This window comes from Staurois parvus, unplaced genomic scaffold, assembly GCF_062004578.1.
Source record: "Staurois parvus isolate SC_StPar_1 unplaced genomic scaffold, SC_StPar_1.0 ptg000820l, whole genome shotgun sequence".
Taxonomy (NCBI): Eukaryota; Metazoa; Chordata; class Amphibia; order Anura; family Ranidae; genus Staurois; species Staurois parvus.
In genome coordinates, this window is record NW_028318616.1 from 1027156 (window position 1) to 1047300 (window position 20145).

The following is a 20145-nucleotide window of genomic DNA, read 5'->3' on the forward strand; positions in this document are numbered from 1 at the left end:
TAAAATTTTAAATGTTTAATAGCAAAAAGTTAAAAATATTGTTTTTTTCAAAATTGTCGGTCTTTTTTTGTGGGTCAAAAAGGGTGTAAATTTAATTTGCGTGCAGTGTTGCATGACCGCGCAATTGTCAGTTAAAGCAACGCAGCGCCGAATTGCAAAAAATTTCCTGGTCAGGAAGGGGGGAAATCCTCTGGAGGGCAAGGGGTTAATAAAGTTTTTTTTAAAGCACATCAAGTAATACCTAGAAGGACCCTCTCCCCTCCCCCACTTCTGATCGATTCATCCCTGCGCCAACTCTCCACTCTGCGACACTTTTCCATTCCGCAGCGATCACGTGACGCGGCCGCTTCGCCCTCTGCTGGCGTTGTCCCTCTCCGCGGTCCGTAGCGCTTCATTTCTCGGCGGGAAAGTTCCCCGGAGCCTGGTGACAGTTAAGAGTGGAGGTGGCGGTCATGGCGGAGGATGAGGAGCGGAGAGTGCACCGGATACAGGTACGGCAGACACCGACTTTCCATATACACCGGAGACCGGCTCCGTGTTCATTATAGAATATTATGTACACAGCGCCACCTAGCTACAGATGTGCTGTAACTGCAGATTATAATGTACACAGCGCCACCTAGCTACAGATGTGCTGTAAGTGCAGATTATAATGTACACAGCGCCACCTAGCTACAGATGTGCTGTAACCAGATTATAATGTACACAGCGCCACCTAGCTACAGATGTGCTGTAAGTGCAGATTATAATGTACACAGCGCCACCTAGCTACAGATGTGCTGTAACCAGATTATAATGTACACAGCGCCACCTAGCCACAGATGTGCTGTAAATGCAGATTATAATGTACACAGCGCCACCTAGCTACAGGTGTGCTGTAACTGCAGATTATAATGTACACAGCGCCACCTAGCCACAGCTGTGCTGTAAGTGCAGATTATAATGTACACAGCGCCACCTAGCTACAGATGTGCTGTAACTGCAGATTATAATGTACACAGCGCCACCTAGCCACAGATGTGCTGTAACTGCAGATTATAATGTTGTGTACATTATAATCTAGCTACAGATGTGTAGCTACAGCCACCTAGCTACAGATGTGCTGTAACTGCAGATTATAATGTACACAGCGCCACCTAGCTACAGATGTGCTGTAAGTGCAGATTATAATGTACACAGCGCCACCTAGCTACAGATGTGCTGTAACCAGATTATAATGTACACAGCGCCACCTAGCTACAGATGTGCTGTAAGTGCAGATTATAATGTACACAGCGCCACCTAGCTACAGATGTGCTGTAACCAGATTATAATGTACACAGCGCCACCTAGCTACAGATGTGCTGTAACTGCAGATTATAATGTACACAGCGCCACCTAGCTACAGGTGTGCTGTAACTGCAGATTATAATGTACACAGCGCCACCTAGCCACAGCTGTGCTGTAACTGCAGATTATAATGTACACAGCGCCACCTAGCCACAGATGTGCTGAAAATGCAGATTATAATGTACACAGCGCCACCTAGCCACAGATGTGCTGTAAGTGCTGATTATAATGTACACAGCGCCACCTAGCCACAGATGTGCTGTAACTGCAGATTATAATGTACACAGCGCCACCTAGCCACAGATGTGCTGTAAATGCAGATTATAATGTACACAGCGCCACCTAGCCACAGATGTGCTGTAACTGCAGATTATAATGTACACAGCGCCACCTAGCCACAGATGTGCTGTAAATGCAGATTATAATGTACACAGCGCCACCTAGCCACAGATGTGCTGTAAGTGCACAGGCACCAAGCCGCAGAGTGCTGTGTGTACATCGCCACCTAGTGGTTCCACATGGCATGTACAGCAACACCAAGCCTGATTCAGATTGTTTGTATTTGGCGCCTCCTACTGGATGTAATGAGCTAGTGTATTTAGTACGCTGTGCTCACTGTATGGCTTCATGTCATTTTTCATGAAAGCGGAGTCCCACTCAAAAGTGGAAGCTTCACTTATTTACCTCCTCCCCCCTCCGCTGCCATATTTGGCACCTTTTGGAGGGAGTACCTGGTTTTGACAGGTACCCGCTCCCACTTCCGCACAGTTCACTGCAGCAAAGTGAGCCGAACATTCGGCCCCCCCTCCTACCTCCCACAGTCTCCTAGGAACTTTCACAGGTCCCAGAAAACTGCCGGACCAATCAGGAGGCACAGTGCGACTCGCGCATGTGGCACCCAGCTGTGAATCTGCAAGCTGTCACAACCTGGTGCCCCCAGGAGAGATGCCGAGGAGGAGAGAAGGGACTGTGAAGGAATCACCATCTACTTCCTGGGATGAGATGCTGGTTAAATGATGATACAGTCATGTAAATTCTGGTGCTTGTGCAAATGTCTGACACAGATCAGCCCCTGATGCAAGCCTCTACCTTGTGACTTGCTACAAAGTTACAATGAGCTGTCTGATCACTGGGGGAGGGGAGACTGAGCAAATGCTTCCTCTTTCTTGCAGCAGACTGATGACATCATCTCAGCCTAGACAAAGTCACTGATTGGAGCTCCTGGATGGGTTTGTAACCATAAAAGGTGGAACTTTTGGGAAGAATCTATTCATGCAGACTTGTAAAATTGCTGAAAAGTTCACTTCAGGTTCTGTCTAGACTTTTGTACAGCTTGTAAAATGATGACTAGAACTGCAGAAGGTAAAATGTGTTTATTTTTCTTATTCAGCCCAAGCACTTGAAGGCAGCCGTACATTACACGGTGGGGGGTCTCTGTCAGGAGGTGGCAGAAGATAAGGAAGTTCAGTTCAGCAAACAAGCCATTGCTGCAATTTCCGAAATCACTTACCGGCAGTGTGGTAAGTGACACCTTCACAGGAGCCTGGGGTCACACTGTCAGTGTGGTGTCATGTGGGTCTGGGGTCACACTGTCGGTGTGGTGTCATCTGGGTCTGGGGTCACACTGTCGGTGTGGTGTCATCTGGGTCTGGGGTCACACTGTCGGTGTGGTGTCATCTGGGTCTGGGGTCACACTGTCGGTGTGGTGTCGTCTGGGGTCACACTCATATCAGTGTGGTGTCACCTGGGTCTGGGGTCACACTCATGTCAGTGTGGTGTCATCTGGATCTGGGATCACTCATGTCAGTGTGGTGTCGTCTGGGTCTGGGGTCACACTCATGTTAGTGTGGTGTCATCTGGGTCTGGAGTCACACTCATGTCAGTGTGGTGTCATCTGAGTCTGGGGTCACACTCATGTCAGTGTGGTGTCGTCTGGGTCTGGGGTCACACTGTCGGTGTGGTGTCGTCTGGGGCTGGGGTCACTCATGTCAGTGTGGTGTCACCTGGGTCTGGGGTCACACTCATGTCAGTGCGGTGTCATCTGGATCTGGGGTCACTCATGTCAGTGTGGTGTCGTCTGGGTCTGGAGTCACACTCATGTCAGTGTGGTGTCATCTGGAGTCACACTCATGTCAGTGTGGTGTCATCTGGAGTCACACTCATGTCAGTGTGGTGTCGTCTGGGGGTCACACTGTCAGTGTGGTGTCATCTGGGTCTGGGGTCACACTCATGTCAGTGTGGTGTCATCTGGGTCTGGAGTCACATTCATGTCAGTGTGGTGTCGTCTGGGGTCACACTCATGTCAGTGTGGTGTCTGGATCTGGGGTCACTCATGTCAGTGTGGTGTCACCGGGGTCTGGGGTCACACTCATGTCAGTGTGGTGTCACCTGGGTCTGGGGTCACACTCATGTCAGTGTGGTGTCACCTGGGTCTGGGGTCACACTCATATCAGTGTGGTGTCACCTGGGTCTGGGGTCACACTCATATCAGTGTGGTGTCACCTGGGTCTGGGGTCACACTCATGTCAGTGTGGTGTCATCTGGGTCTGGGGTCACACTCATATCAGTGTGGTGTCACCTGGGTCTGGGGTCACACTCATGTCAGTGTGGTGTCACCTGGGTCTGGGGTCACACTCATGTCAGTGTGGTGTCACCTGGGTCTGGGTTCACACTCATGTCAGTGTGGTGTCACCTGGGTCTGGGGTCAAACTCATGTCAGTGTGGTGTCACCTGGGTCTGGGGTCACACTCATGTCAGTGTGGTGTCACCTGGGTCTGGGGTCACACTCATATCAGTGTGGTGTCACCTGGGTCTGGGGTCACACTCATGTCAGTGTGGTGTCACCTGGGTCTGGGGTCACACTCATGTCAGTGTGGTGTCACCTGGGTCTGGGGTCACACTCATGTCAGTGTGGTGTCACCTGGGTCTGGGGTCACACTCATGTCAGTGTGGTTTCACCTGGGTCTGGGGTCACACTCATGTCAGTGTGGTGTCACCTGGGTCTGGGGTCACACTCATGTCAGTGTGGTGTCACCTGGGTCTGGGGTCACACTAATGTCAGTGTGGTGTCACCTGGGTCTGGGGTCACACTCATGTCAGTGTGGTGTCACCTGGGTCTGGGATCACACTCATGTCAGTGTGGTGTCACCTGGGTCTGGGATCACACTCATGCCAGTGTGGTGTCATCTGGGTCTGGGATCACACTCATTGCAGTGTGGTGTCACCTGGGCTCACAATCATGTCATTGTGGTGTCATCTGGGCCTGCTTTCTCCTCTTTTATCTATTATGACTCACACAGTCACTTAATATAGGGTTGCTTTACCTGAACCCAGAGACTGCAAAATCTAGTACAGCTCTGCATAGAAACCAATCAGCTTCCAGGTTTTCTTGTCAAAGCTTAATTGAACAAGCTGAAGTCAGAAGCTGATTGGCTCCCATGCACAGCTGCACCAGTTTTTGGACTCAACAGTTTTAGTAAATATCCCCCGTAAAGCTCCTAGATTGTAAGCTCCCAGGATCAGGGCCCTCCTATCCCTCTTGTTTTTAGCTGTATTGTTGCTGTATTGTCTCCTGTTATATTGTAAAGCGCTGAGCAAACTGTTGGTGCCATAAATCCTGTATAATAATAATAAAACTTCCTGATCCAGCACTGCTTCCTCCTCCACCATCTGACAAAGAACACAGATCACACAGTCTTCTCATTCTGTTACCTCCCCTTCCCTACTTTTTTTCCTCTCTAAATTCTAGACTTGCACAGGTCAGGCTCTCCCTATGGCGTCTTCTTATTGCTCTCATTTTTGTATATAATTGTTTGCATTGTCATTGGATACATTTTATGTTTTGTATTATCTGTTTTACCCAACCTTGATATATCTAATTTTTTGAACAGTAGAGGTGGCACCATTAATGTAAATGTATAGTAATAATGTGCAGATAACCTACACTATGGGAGGTGATGGCATTGATATAAATGGCTGTGATTGTATCAGCAAACGATTCATGGCTGGGACCTGCTGATTTGCTGTGCCCAATCACAGCATGGAGCTCTGTGTTGATTGTCAACACAAGGCTCTCTACAGAGGACAATTTCTCTGTTTCTCATCTCTGCAAAGCAGGGATAAGAAACAAAGATCTGTTGTAAAAGCAGCACATATTACACATTGTTAGGTTAGGCCAGTGTTTCTCAACTCCAGTCCTCATGGACCCCCAACAGGTCATGTTTTCAGGATTTCCATTATTTTGCACAGGTGATTTGATCAGTTTCACACCCTTAGTAATTACCACAGCTGTTTCATCTGAGGGAAATCCTGAAAACATGACCTGTTGGGGGTCCATGAGGACTGGAGTTGAGAAACACTGGGTTAGGCACACATTTAACCTCTTGATCACCCTAGATTTTAGCCTCTTCCTAGCCAGTGTCATTAGTACAGTGATAGTGTATAGTATTATCACTGGTCACTGTATTAGTGTCAGTGGCAGTTAGTCAGTTCCCCCCAGCGTCAGTTAGTGCCAGTTTGCCCGCACTATTACAGTCCCCTTATAAGTCTCTGATTCCCGCCATTAGTAGTACATAACTAGAACTTTCATGCAAACCAATCAATATGCACTTATTGGGATTTTTCTTCCCAAAGACATGTAGCAGAATACATTTTGGCAAAAATTTATGAAGAAATTTACATTTTTTAATTGGATATGTTTTATAACAAAGTACACAATACTGTTTTTTCTTTTTTACTTTTCGGTCTTTTTTCCATTTATATAAAAGAAAAACCCAGTGGTGATCAAATACCACCAAAATAAAGCTCTATTTGTGTAAAAAAACAATTATATAAATTTTGGGTACAGTGTTGCATGACCGCACAACTACCGCTTAAAGCAGCGCAGCTCTAAATAGGAAAAAAATGGCTTGGTCATGAAGGGGGTAAAACCTTCTGGAGCTCAAGTGGTTAAAAAGTGTTAACTGAAGTTTGGCTTCACTTTGTTAGTGTATTTAAATCTGCTAATACAGTCGACCTTTTCAAACCCCCAAGAGTGACATTGCTGCTATCTGCTGTGCCGCCTGTGCTCATTCATGCAGAGTGGTGTGTTAATGGCCAGATTACAGAGGGGGGAAAAAAGCCACAGAAAAGAAAACTGATGCAGCCACCACATCTAAGGATTGGTAAGCTGCAATGTGTTATATTTTTGGTTTGGGTTTAATAGCGCTTTAAAGGATAAGTTCACCTTTGGGAAAATGTTATGTTCCACCCATTTTTAGGGTGGAACATGTAACATTTAACCATAGCTGCAGCTGGACCCGCTGCCCCCCCTTTCCCCATACTATCTGTCAGATTTGAAAACGGCGTGGCCATGCAGGGCTCCACCCACACAGCCGCATCAGAGTTCTGTGAATGAGAGCCTACAAGTCCCAGCAGCCTTAGCGACTGTCGGCTTGTAGTTTTCAATGAACTACCACGGCACTGTGGAGCACCATAGTAGTTCATTGAAGCTTCCTGTCAGAATATCTACTTGGTCGTACATCCCGTACATCCCATGCGGCAAGCAGATATTCTGACAGCTCTGCAGGAGACCTGCGTGGCACCAGCCATTTACTGATCTCTGCTGCAATGCTTTCCAGGCTTCTTTGGGCAAAAATAATAAATGCACATTTTACTACCTGCAAAAAAAGTGCATTTATTATTTTTGTCAAAAAGCTGAACTTATCCTTTAATGCTCAGATATACCCACACAATGAGAGGTGGCGGGATTGATATAAATCGATAATAGTAATAATATTCACATAATAATAATGTTCAGATGTGCCAACACTTTGGGAGGGGATGGCATTAATATAAATGAAAAATAAATAAGTGATGCGACGCTGCTAAATAATAGCTACAAAAAATAAAATAGTGACATAACTGAATAAAACGTCCATAATGAGTCCATATATGTAAAATCAATCAATTTGTAATAATTAATACACATGAATTATTATTATTATTATAATACAGGATTTATATATTATTATTATACAGGATTTATATATTATTATTATTATACAGGATTTATATATTATTATTATTATTATAATACAGGATTTATATATTATTATTATACAGGATTTATATATTATTATTATTATTATTATACAGGATTTATATATTATTATTATACAGGATTTATATATTATTATTATTATGCAGGATTTATATATTATACAGGATTTATATATTATTATTATTATTATTATACAGGATTTATATATTATTATTATACAGGATTTATATATTATTATTATTATGCAGGATTTATATATTATTATACAGGATTTATATATTATTATTATTATTATACAGAATTTATATATTATTATTATTATTATTATACAGGATTTATATATTATTATACAGGATTTATATATTATTATTATGCAGAATTTATATATTATTATTATTATACAGGATTTATATATTATACAGGATTTATATATTATTATTATACAGAATTTATATATTATTATTATACAGGATTTATATATTATTATTATTATACAGGATTTATATAAAATTATTATTATTATTATTATACAGGATTTATATAGCGCCAACAGCTCAGCGCTTTACAATATAAAGGGAGACAATACAGCAACAATGCAGTTCAATCCAAGAGGGAAAGGAGGGCCCTGATCCTGGGAGCTTACAATCTAGGACAATCATTATTTTTTTCCCCATAAGCTGCTTTTTAAAAATGATCATTTATGTTCTTTGGCCTTTTTTTTTTTTTTTTTAAATAGAACATCCCCCTCAAAAATAACTTGATACAAAAATAGCTGTACATATATCTAACACATGACTATAGTGCTGAAAACATTTTTATATAAAAATGTAAATCAATTGACAAATCTTGATAAAACCTTTTTTTTTTTATTATGAGCCGCGGTGGCGTAGATTCCTTTATCTCACAATGACTTAACATCACATTGTCCTTTTTCGGCTTCTGAGCGATTCACGTGAAGTGCTTTATCTTGATGTCCTTCCAAGATCTTTAATTATGAGTTACCCCCATCTCTCTAATTAGAAATCTCATTTCCATTTTTTTTCACTCTACAGAAACATTTGCAAAAGACCTTGAGATGTTTGCACGGTAAGTGAGGAGGAGATGATAACCCGCATTATGCTTTCCTTACTGCTCCTGCCGGCCTACTTGTCCTGAGAGTGGCGTCTTCCTGAAGCATGTGTATAATACGCATTTTAACGTCTTGCATACTAACCCGGATTTAATATTTTAATCCGGAAAAAAATTTACAGAACACTTAAGACTTCTAATTTTGCCAAAAATATTCCTGTAATTTTTTTTTATGGAAGAAAAGTTTAAAGATGAACTCTAGGCAGGCAGCTAAATATACAGATGACATACGTATGGAAGCTGCTTTATCTGCTAAACGATTTATTATTCTGTCCATCCAGTCCCAAGAGGTACACAGCTCTGTCACCCAGCACATCCAGCCCAGGGATTTGACTTTTTATACACTGCAGTAAAATAAAACCGCTAGGTCTTGTCCCTCCCCTAGACTGTGGCTGGACGGTGAAGGGGAAATCGTAGAGAGGTGAGCTTATCTGCCGCTAATTGTGATCCCTCGACCAACCAATATACATGAGTAATGTGCCAAAGCTGCTGCAGTCATTAAAGTGGTTGTAAAGGCTGAAGGTTTTGTACCTTAATGTATTCTGTGCATGAAGGTAAAAACCTTTCTGTATGCAGCAGTGCCCCCAGCCCCCTCAATACTTACCTGAGCCTCATCGCAATCCAGCAATGTGAATGACAGCTTCAGCTGTTCCGGGTCCCTGCCTCCTCATTGGGTGAGACAGCAAGCAGAAGCCATTGGATCTCACTGCTGTCAATCCCAGCCAGTCAGCCAATGAGGAGAGAGAAGGGGCGGGGCAAAGCCGCAGCTCTGTATGTAAATAGACACATGGAGCAGCGGGTGCCCCCATAGCAAGCTGCTTGCTGTGGGGGCACCCGACAGGAGGGAGGGGCCAGGAAAGCCTGCGGGGGACCTGATAAGAGAAGGATCCAAGCTGCTCTGTGCAAAACCACTGCATACAGCAGGTTAGTATAGACATGTTTGTTATTTCTACAAAAAAAAAAAATTGAACCCTTAGAATAGCTTTAATAACGTGAGTTGATCACATTCAAAGCAATAGGACAAAATTGATACAAGTGTTACGCTGCCCATATAAAACAATTTAAACCACCAAAAAAATGGTAAAGTGATATCAAAATATTATTCACATGAACAAAACAATAAACAAATCTCTATAAAGTCTCTTCAGATCGTAATAATTGTGATCCATAAAGTCTCTTCCACTCCAATATAAATCTCCACAGATGATCCGACTGGTGAGTGACCCCACTATCCCGGTGCTGTAAATGTTTATAAAATGATGTGCCCCACCGCAAATGTGATTCCATGGTGGGCCCTCACCTTCTTATATTGACCTTAATGTTATAATAGGTCAGACAGCACGTTCCCCCTTCAGCTGGGATCTAACATGATCCTCTTACTGGTCCTGGCTTTCCTCTTGTATCCACCCATTTTGGGGTGTCTGTATCTTTAATGTCTTCACTGTACCCACCCAGAAAGCTTCTCTCTGTCACTCTGCTCTCCACCTATCAGCATGTCCCTTGTTAGCATATGAGCACAGCAGCACAACTGATTGGTTGAATGTGCTGATTCTGCCTCTTTCAGTCTGAGCCCCGCTGTACAAGGGGTTGAAGGAGGCTGATATTAAGTCAGATTCATGTACTTCCAGTAGTTGCCCCCAAAAAATACACCTATTCATTTTTCTAATAAACACAAACCTGCACAAATCAGTGTGTGTGTTATACTTTTTTAGTTTTTTTTGTCTGGAGTTCAACTTTAAAATTCTAAAACCTAACCTATTACGGTTATTTGTCATGCTGAAATGGATGATTCTGTAAACCAGACCCCAACACTTATTTGTTGTGTTACTGCTGTAATATCATTGGGCGTTGTGCTCTGTTTGTGCCCACCCCCGAGGTTCTATCACCATGATTGATGTGTGAAGTTCAGGAAAGAATTCCTCTCTTGGTTCATAGGAGCACAATTCTTTTCCATTGCTGATTTAGACTTAAGGAAGAGCTCCTCCGAGCAATGATTTGTATCCAACTACCTGTATCACCTTAACTCAGTGTCATCTTTGAAAATGCTACAATCCTTTCCATGATAAAAGTGCTTGTTTTGTGCGTCCTCACACTTTTAACAGAGTTTATAAAATTTCAACCTGAGAGTGGCTACACCTCCTAAACATGTCATAGGTGAGAGCTATGGGAGACCGCACAGCATGGCTCCCTCTTACTCACGATCTGATATAGGAAGGGCTTATATAACCAATTCTGTTAGGTACCTGGCTTGGAAAATCTCCCCTTTCCTCTTTTATTTCCTTTTCTGCTTCTTTTTCCCTTTATTTTTTCCTATTTACTTTTATCTTTCCATTTTTACCTTTTTCTTTTCCTTTTACCATTTCTGTTACTTTTCCTTTCACCTTTTATTTTACCGTTCCCTTTTACCTTTCCTTTTTTTTTCACCTTTACGCTCCTTTTACTGTTACTTTCCTTTCACCTTTCCTTTTTTCACCATTCCTTTCCTTTTACTTTTTTCACCTTTCCTTTTTTCCACCATTCCTTTCCTTTTACTTTCACCTTTCCTTTTACTTTTACCTTTTCCTTTTCCCATTCCTTTTCTCTTCCCTTTTCTCTTCCCTTTTCTCTTCCCTTTTCCCTTCCCTTTTCCCTTCCTTTCCTCTTTCCTATCTTTTCCCCTTCCTTTTCCATTTTCTTTACTTTTTCGTTTCCCTTTCATTTCACATTTCCTTTACTTTTACCTTTCCCTTCCCTTTCCTTTTCCCTTTCCTTTCCTTTTTCAGTTTCCTTTCCTTTTCCCTTCCCTTTCTCTTTCCTATCTTTTCCCCTTCCTTTTCCATTTTCTTTCCTTTTTCGTTTCCCTTTCATTTCACATTTCCTTTCCTTTTACTTTTCCTTTCACCTTTCCTTTTACCATTCTGTTTTCCCTTTCCTTTTCCCTTCTCTTTCCTTTTCCCTTCTCTTTCCTTTTCCCTTCCCTTTCCTTTTACCTTTCACCTTTCCTTTTACCTTTCACCTTTCCTTTTACCTTTCACCTTTCCTTTTAACTTTCACCTTTCCTTTTCCTTTTACCTTTCATTTTACCTTTTCTGTTCCTTGTCTGTCCTTTTCTTTTTTGCCTTTCTTTTTCCTTTTAACCTTTTTACCTTTTTCTATCCTTTTATTTTTCCTTTTTATATAGTTTTCTTTTCATTTCCTTTCTCCTCTCCTCTCCATTCCCTTCTCTCCGCTCTTCTCCTCTCCATCGTTGTACCCAGGACAGTACACCTCACATTTGGGACTCCAGGCTGTTTCACCTCTTTTACAATGAGCCTGTCCTGACGCTCAGGATCCACTTTCCTTTGTGGAGTGAATATAGGAACCTGACATCAGTTTTCGAGTCATTCTGGCTTGCTTGAAAAGATCCGTGTTTACCAAGAGCTGGGTATGAATTGTGCTCGATTAAATTACAAACAGGTGTAAGCGCACGATTTGCTTTAATTACGACTCTGAATTGTTTAGAATGAATTCATCTCCTTCTGGAAGCAGATAAACACGTTTTTAGGGTCCTCTGATCTCGCAGGTGTCACACTTGTGCCGACAAGGGAAGCTTTCGGCAATAGAATGTGGATTCTTTATGTCTGCAAATTGCCTTCAACGTAACAAATCTTTTCTGCTTCCTCGCATCTGTGTGCCTGCCATGCTTTACCCTCTTCAAGGATTACTCCGAGTTTTCAATGCTCTTTTGTGCACTACATTAGTGGATGACATGTCTAGCAAAGCTTCCACGTTTACCCCAGAAATTTAAAGCGGAACTCTGGACGTTCTGCCCAAAAATAGCCGGGTAGAGGAGTAGTCAGAGGTAGGGATGAGCTCGGGTGTGTTCAGATTCCCTCCTAAACTGTAATGGGCCAATCATTTGCATCCAAGGCAATTCCCGCCTCGTAGTCACACATTCAGTGCTGTGAAAAAGTACTTGCCCCCTTCCTGAATATATTTTTTTTCTTTTCACACTTAAATGATTCAGATCAAAAAACAAATTTTAATATTACACAAAGCTAACCCGAGTAAATGCAAAATGCAGTTTTCAAATGAGGATTTCATTTGTCAAGGGGAAAAAAAGCTGGTATACTGCTGACCATATACAATCCAGATGTCAATACATGATTCAAATGGCATCCAAAAATTTGACGCGTTTCGTGACTTTGTTCACTTTTTCAGGAGTAGATGCATGTATAATATCTATAAAGTAAAGCATCACGTATGTAGCATACTCAATGGTACAGTGGATAGAAAATGTCTACACACCCCTGTTAAAATGTCAGGTTTCTGTGAAAAAAAATGAGACAAAGATAAATTATTTCAGAACTTTTTCCACCTTTTAATGTAACCTATAAACTGTACAACTCAGTTGAACAATAAATTGAAATCTTTTAGGTGCAGGGAAGTAAAAATAAAAAAACTAAAATAATATGGTTGCATAAGTGTGCACACCCTTAAACTAATACTTAGTTTAAGCACCTTTTGATGTGATCCCAGCACGCAGTCTTTTTGGGTATGAATCTATCAGCATGGCACATCTTGGCTTGGCAAACCTTAATGACTTGGAGAGGATCTGCCAAGAGGAGTGGGCCAAAATCCCTCCTGAGATGTGTGCAAACCTGGTGGCCAACTACAGGAAATGTCTGACCTCTGTGATTGCCAACAAGGGATTTGCCAACAAGTACTAAGTCATGTTTTGAGAAGGGGATCAAATACTCTTTTCCCTCATGAACATGCAAATCAGTCATCATTTGTTAGACGCATTTTTGCTGAATTTTTTGTTGCTATTCTGTCTCTGTGTTACAATACACCGAACATTCGATTTTTAGACTGATCATTTCTTTGTGAGTGGGCAAACATTCAAAATCAGCAGAGGATCAAATACTTCTTTCCTTCACTGTATACACATCTGATGCAGCCATGACAAAGTTTTAGTGTATTTGATGTTATGTATATTGGAATGCTAGGAATACTCTGGTTGTTTATGTGCTCCACTTACCAATGAGGATGAACCCTGATTTCCCTTCCTGCAACCACTCTGACAAAGTCTCATCCTTCTTTGTGTAGGCATGGAAAAAGATCCACAATTAACGTGGACGATGTGAAACTGCTTTCCCGACGGAGTCGATCACTGGTAACGTCTTTTTAATCTTGTGCGTGTATATGGGGTAGGAGGGGGGGGGGTGTCCCCTTGTGCGTGTATGCGGGGAAGGAGGGGGGGGTGTCCCCTTGTGTGTGTATGCGGGGAAGGAGGGGGGGGTGTCCCCTTGTGTGTGTATGCGGGGAAGGAGGGGGTGTGTGTCCCCTTGTGCGTGTATGCGGGGAAGGAGGGGGGGTGTCCCCTTGTGTGTATATGCGGGGAAGGAGGGGGGTGTCCCCTTGTGTGTCCCCTTGTGCGTGTATGCGGGGAAGGAGGGGGGGTGTCCCCTTGTGCGTGTATGCGGGGAAGGAGGGGGGGTGCCCCCTTGTGTGTGTATGCGGGGAAGGAGGGGGTGTGTGTCCCCTTGTGCGTGTATGCGGGGAAGGAGGGGGTGTGTGTCCCCTTGTGCGTGTATGCGGGGAAAGAGGAGGGGTGTCCCCTTGTGTGTATATGCTGGGAAGGAGGGGGGTGTCCCCTTGTGCGTGTATGCGGGGTGGGGGGTGTCCCCTTGTGCGTGTATGCGGGGTGGGGGTGGGGGTTTATCTGCAACAACCATGATCCTGCACATGTGATCAGCTGTGACACCAGCCATGGTTTGACAGTTTGGTTGAGAGCTCAAGCAACTGTGACCGTTATCATTCACGGCATGTCATGAATGTAACTATTTTGGGAAACGATTAAATCAGTGATTTTTAGTTCAACTCTAAGCCTCTTGTAGGCCCTCACTCCTCCATTTAAACTATAACTACCCATTGGCTGAGGAAAAAAAAACAAATTCTCCTTGGATGATCAATTTTCAATGCAAAAAAAAAGTAAAAGCACCTCACCTAACACTCCAGTTTCTGGCTGCTTCCATTATAAGCCGGTGACGTCGCTAGGCATTGTGCCAGGATCCTGGTGATGCTGGGGATCCCAGAGGTTTGGGAGAATGAGTGCACTGTGCGGTACTCTCCTCTTATAAGATTTGGGATCCTCAGCTTTCTCACGAAGGCTCAGTGAAGTCACCCTTGCCTGGGTGAGCTTGCCAAAAGCTGGGGTGTAAGGTGAATATTTTTTACACTTTAAGGACTCATTTACAGTTGCATTGGCCCTCTGAAGAGCAACCAGTGGTGGATTGTATGCATTGCGGCCCCATTCACTTGAGTGGGGACAATTTTTAAGGCGCCATCCAGCGCCCAGGGCAAAGATGCCACACTGTGTCCCCCCTTCCCTTTAGAGTTAGCAGTCACTACTCCTGTCATCCTTGTAACAGAAGCAGTTGGCACAGAGAGCCCCCATCCCTGCTATAAACCATCATGTCCAGGGGATCTGTCCCTCCTGCCCACCCCTTGTCCCAGCCTTGTATCTGAGTATGATCTGTCTTCATACCCTGCATCTATTCTTTGCCCCCTTACTGCCCTGCACCCGGGGCAGCTGCCCTTCCTGCCCACACCTTGTCCCAGCTCTGACTACATTTATATTCTCCTATGTGGGGGGGGGGGAGCGGTTGAGGAATGCTAAATAAGCACCTAAACCTGTTTTACAACTCCACAATAACAAGTGTAAACTGAGCCTTATACTTTGGGAATAAAAAATAATACCCCCCCCCTTTAATAATCACATTTTGTTGCTTTGCAGCCTGAAATGAAGACAGCCACAGCTTATGTTTTATCCAGCTTTATTCACTCAGTACAACGTATGATATCCAAGTGAAAGATATAGCACCAAAATGAAAGAAAAAAAAATACAAAACAAAATTGCTGAGTTGGAAAAAAGAACCCCCCCTAAAAATAAACTCAATCAAGTGTAGCTAATCACCTGCTCAATGGCAGACAAAGGAATCTGACTTTCAACTGTGATCAGCTGTGGTCATTTTGATTAGCTCAGCATGAAAAGAGCTTTCCTGGAGCATTTCAGTCCCTAATAGTGCAATAGTGAAGCAAACAATCAACTATGGGTAACAAGGCACTGTCAATAGATCTCCGGTATAAAGTTGTGGACAGGCACAAGTCAGGAGATAGATACAACAAAATTTCAAAGGCTTTATCACTGTGTAGAAGCAGAGTGAAGTCTATTATTGAGAAATGGAAGGTATTTGTTACAACACCGACCCTCCCTGGATCAGGATGTCGCTCCAAACTGGATGAAAGAACCAGGAGGAAACTGGTTAGAGAGGCTAACTAGAGGCCTACAGCAACTCTGAAGCAGCTGCAGTTTCTCTGTAGCAGGGACTGGAGCACTTGTCAGGATAGAAGGAAAAATGGATGGTGCAAAAAACAATAACATTCTTGAGGAAAATCTGCCCTCTGCCTAAAAGTTGTCAATGGGAAGAAGGTTTACCTTCCAACATGACCATGACCCAAAGCACACAGCAAACATGAGCCCACAGTGGTTGGAGGAGAAAAAGGTGAATGTCCTTGAATGGCCTAGTCAGAGCCCAGACCTAAACCCCATTGAAAATCTGTGGAATGACTTGAAGATTGCAGTCCAAAAACGGTCACCATCAGATCTAACTGAACTTGAGCAGTTCTGCAGAGAAGAGCGGGCAAATATTGCAAAGTCTGGATGTGAAAAGTTAGTAGAGACATCCCAACAGACTGGAGGATGGAATTAAAGCAAAAGGGGGTTCAACAAAATACTAACACAAGGGGGGGATCCTTTTTCCAACTAAGTGATTCTGTTTTTGAATTTTATTTTATTTTTTGACATGTTAATATATCTATCACTTGGATGTTAGAAGTTGCACTGAGTAAATACAGATGGATAAAACAAAAACTGTGCCTGTCTTCATTTCAGGCTGCAAAGCAACATAATGTGATTATTTTAAAGGGGGGGGATTCTTTTCTATGCCCATTGTAGCTGCTAACTTTTTTTTTATTTAACTGGTTATACATAAAAAACAACAACATTATTATTTTTTATGGAGGTGTCGGGTACAAGACAAGCAGACCTGACCTTGCATTTTGTTGTCTTCAGTTGTAAAAATGAGAGCTTGATCTTTGAGGTATTTGTATTGTTCCTGTCTCATTGATGTCTTTTATATTGTAGCACGCTCACATCAGTGCATACGGTGAGGAAATTGCTTCCAATAACCAGGAGCAGAAAGAGAAGAAAAAGAAGAAAAAGAAGAAATCAGTTGGTGCTGGGAAGGGAAAGCTGCCGTCAGATGGCGATTCTGCGGTGCCGGACTCTGAAGACCAGGACATGGAGTGAAGACGTCGCATCAGTTCAGATATTTCTTTTCAGAACGTTCCCAGGAAAAGATCTGAATGGACTTTAATTGTTGAACTCTGTGTATATATTAGGACAGTAGTATATAGTAACAGGTATTTATTGATGGTTATAAAATGTACGTGTTCTATACTGCCATCACATTCCGTGAGTTATCACAGACAAATCTATAAAGAATACGCACACCTTGGCAATAATAAAGAGGTTCTTTGCTGTTCATACCGGTCATCAGTTTTATACGGCTTATGTTTAGAAAAGACTATTAAGTATGAGGGGAAGACTGTCCTTTTCTTCTGGGTTTATAATCATCCCTTGATCCCTGATAGTCTGCGACGTCGGTGTAGGTAAAGGGATCCTGGAGGTGAGACCTTTTTAATACAACTGTATGTAGAGAACCCACGGACTTCAGATCTGGAAACAGAAGTAATAAGTAGGACCCAGAGTGACTCCAATAAATACAGGACCCTCGGTGACTTCAGTACAGCTAGAATCCTCGGTGGTTCCAATATAGCTAGGATGCTCGGTGACTCCAGTACTGCTACAACTCTTGGTGGTTCCAGTACAGCCAGGACCCTCAGTGGTTCCAGTACAGCCAGGACTCTTGGCTCCAGTACAGCCAGGACCCTCAGTGGTTCCAGTACAGCCAGGACTCTTGGTTCCAGTACAGCCAGGACCCCCGGTGGTTCCAGTATAACTAGGACTCTCGGTGACTCCAGTACAGCTAGGACCCTTGGTGGTTCCAGTACAGCCAGGACCCTCGTTGGTTCCAGCAAAGCTAGGCCCCTCGATGGTTCCATTACAACCAGGACCTTCAGGGGTTCCAGTATAACTAGGACTCCCCGTGACTCCAGTACAGCCAGGATCCTCTGTGACTCCAGTACAGCCAGGACCCTCGGTGGTTCTAGCAAAGCTAGGCCCCTCGATGGTTCCATTACAACCAGGACCTTCAGGGGTTCCAGTATAACTAGGACTCTCGGTGACTCCAGTACAGCTAGGATCCTCTGTGACTCCAGTACAGCCAGGATCCTCTGTGACTCCAGTACAGCCAGGAACCTCAATAGTTCCTATAAAGTTAGGACCCTCGGTGGTTCCAGTACAGCCAGGACTTTCTGTGACTCCAGTACAGCTAGGACCCTCAATAGTTCCAGTACAGCCAAGACCCTTGGTGATTCCAGTATAACTAGGACACTCAGTGACTCCAATACAGATAGGATCCTTGGTGGTTCCAGCAAAGCTAGGCCCCTCGGCGGTTCCATTACAACCAGGACACTTGGTGCTTCCAGTATAACTAGGACTCTTGGTGACTCCAGTACAGCCAGGACCCTCTGTGACTCCAGTACAGCTAGTAACCTCAATGGTTCCAATACAACTAGGACCCTCGGTGACTCTAGTACAGCCAGGACCCTCGGTGACTCCAGTACAGCCAGGACCCTCAGTTCCAGTACAGTCAAGACCCTCAGTGACTCCAGTACAGCTAGGAGCCTCATTGGTTCCAGTACATCTAGGACTCTTGGTGACTCCAGCATAGCTAGGACCCTTAGTGGTTCCAGTATAACTAGGACTCTCAGTGACTCTAGTACAGCCAGGACCCTCTTTGGTTCAGTACAGCTAGGACCCTATGTGACTCCAGTACAGTCAAGGCACTTGGTGACACCAGTACAGCTAGGACCCTGAATGGTTCCAATACAGCTAGGACCCTTGTTCGTTGCAGTACATCTAGGACTCTTGGTGACTCCAGCATAGCTTGGGCGCTTAGTGGTTCCAGTATAACTAGGACTTTCTGTGACTCCATTACATCTAGGATTCTTGGTGACTCCAGCATAGCCTGGACTCTTAGTGGTTCCAGTATAAGTAGGACTCTCATTGACTCCAGTACAGCCAGGACTTTCCGTGACTCCAGTACATCTAGGACTCTTGGTGACTCCAGTACAGCTCTGTAACACAGTATGGGATAGGGAAAAGCGTATTAAATGAGCTAAAATGTTTTATTATTTAAAAATGAAAACTCACAACAATATATGGAATATTCAACACGTTTCGGGGTCCACAAATACCCCCTTCATCAGAGTCAGGAAAAATATAAGAAAATGACTATGTCGATATAATATTGTCTCATGGTCATTGAACAAAAATATATCGTAATAACATTATATATATTTCACATATCCATTTATATATATCAAGTACCATAAAGTGATGGTAAATCCTCAGTTTTTAAGTATGTTCAGTAGCTGATTTAATCACTTCCTGAATATGCAGCTTCTTTATTATTCAATCCTTGCCTGTGTTTCAGTTTAAGCTGGTGCCATGACCACTGCCCCGGGTTTCCTATTTCAGGCTGACTCCTTTCCCTTGCAGCATTCTATGTAGTCACCCTTGCAAACCAGGACTAGAGTAGTGTCTCCTTACAATGTGTGCATCAATAGAAACACACAGCCACAGTCTAGGCTGGCAAGGTATTACCTTCCTTCTCCTTTCAGACTGGCTGGAGACTGCACTGTCCACTGTTAACTTTTTCGTGGAAGTACAGGGAAGGAGCACTGAGAGAGCAGGAGCCATCAGTATTGAAAGCTGTAAACTTCAAGAGATGGGGTAAAAATGTAACAAACAGTTTACTTGGAAATGCTTATTTTATTGTGCTCAATGGAAAAAAAATGACCAGGAGCAAAACAGCAGAAGCAGCAGCATGCACACCGATCACCCATAACATTCTGGCCACCCGTTATTACCTGTCAGGGCATGGATGCCATCAGAGCTCTTAAGGTATGCTGTGGTTTCTGACACCATCAGTAGCAGATCCTTTAAGTCCTGTATGTTGTGAGGTGGGCAGGGGCGGACTGACCATTCGAGCACTCGGGCACTGCCCGAGGGCCCAGGGTCAGTAGGGGGCCCCATGAGATGCCCCTGGTACCTTTCATTGTCATTTTCATAGGCTTTTTTGGGTATGGGCAAGGACACGGGCCCCATGACCCCCTGTTGCCCGGGGACCCCATGAGTTGTCAGTCCGCCCCTGGAGGTGGGACCTCCATGGATCTGACTTGTTTTTCTAACACATCCCACAGCATGCATGATTGGATTGAGATCTGGAGAATTTGGAAGCCAAGTCAACACCTCAAACATTTTGTTGTGTTCCTCATTGCTGGCACTTTTGGTTGTAGACATGAGTCAGCATGGGCACCCTGCCCCATACACAACAAACCTATTGGAACCAACCTTATTTTGATAATAATTTCAGCAACAGTAGCTCTTTTGTTGGATCACACTACAAGGGCCAGCCTTCAGTTCCCACAAGCATCAA

The 20145-nt window shown here is 43.6% G+C and overlaps 1 protein-coding gene across 1 annotated transcript; it reads left to right on the forward strand.

Annotated features, from left to right (window-relative positions):
- The first annotated feature begins 331 nt into the window (after window positions 1-331).
- On the forward strand, window positions 332-17066 carry CENPS (centromere protein S). Its single transcript, XM_089655114.1, has 5 exons — window positions 332-491; window positions 2720-2849; window positions 8422-8455; window positions 13565-13631; window positions 16665-17066. Exons 1-5 carry the CDS (start codon window positions 453-455, stop codon window positions 16827-16829), a joined length of 435 nt encoding a protein of 144 aa, XP_089511240.1. The 5' UTR covers window positions 332-452; the 3' UTR covers window positions 16830-17066.
- The last annotated feature ends 3079 nt before the right edge of the window (window positions 17067-20145 follow it).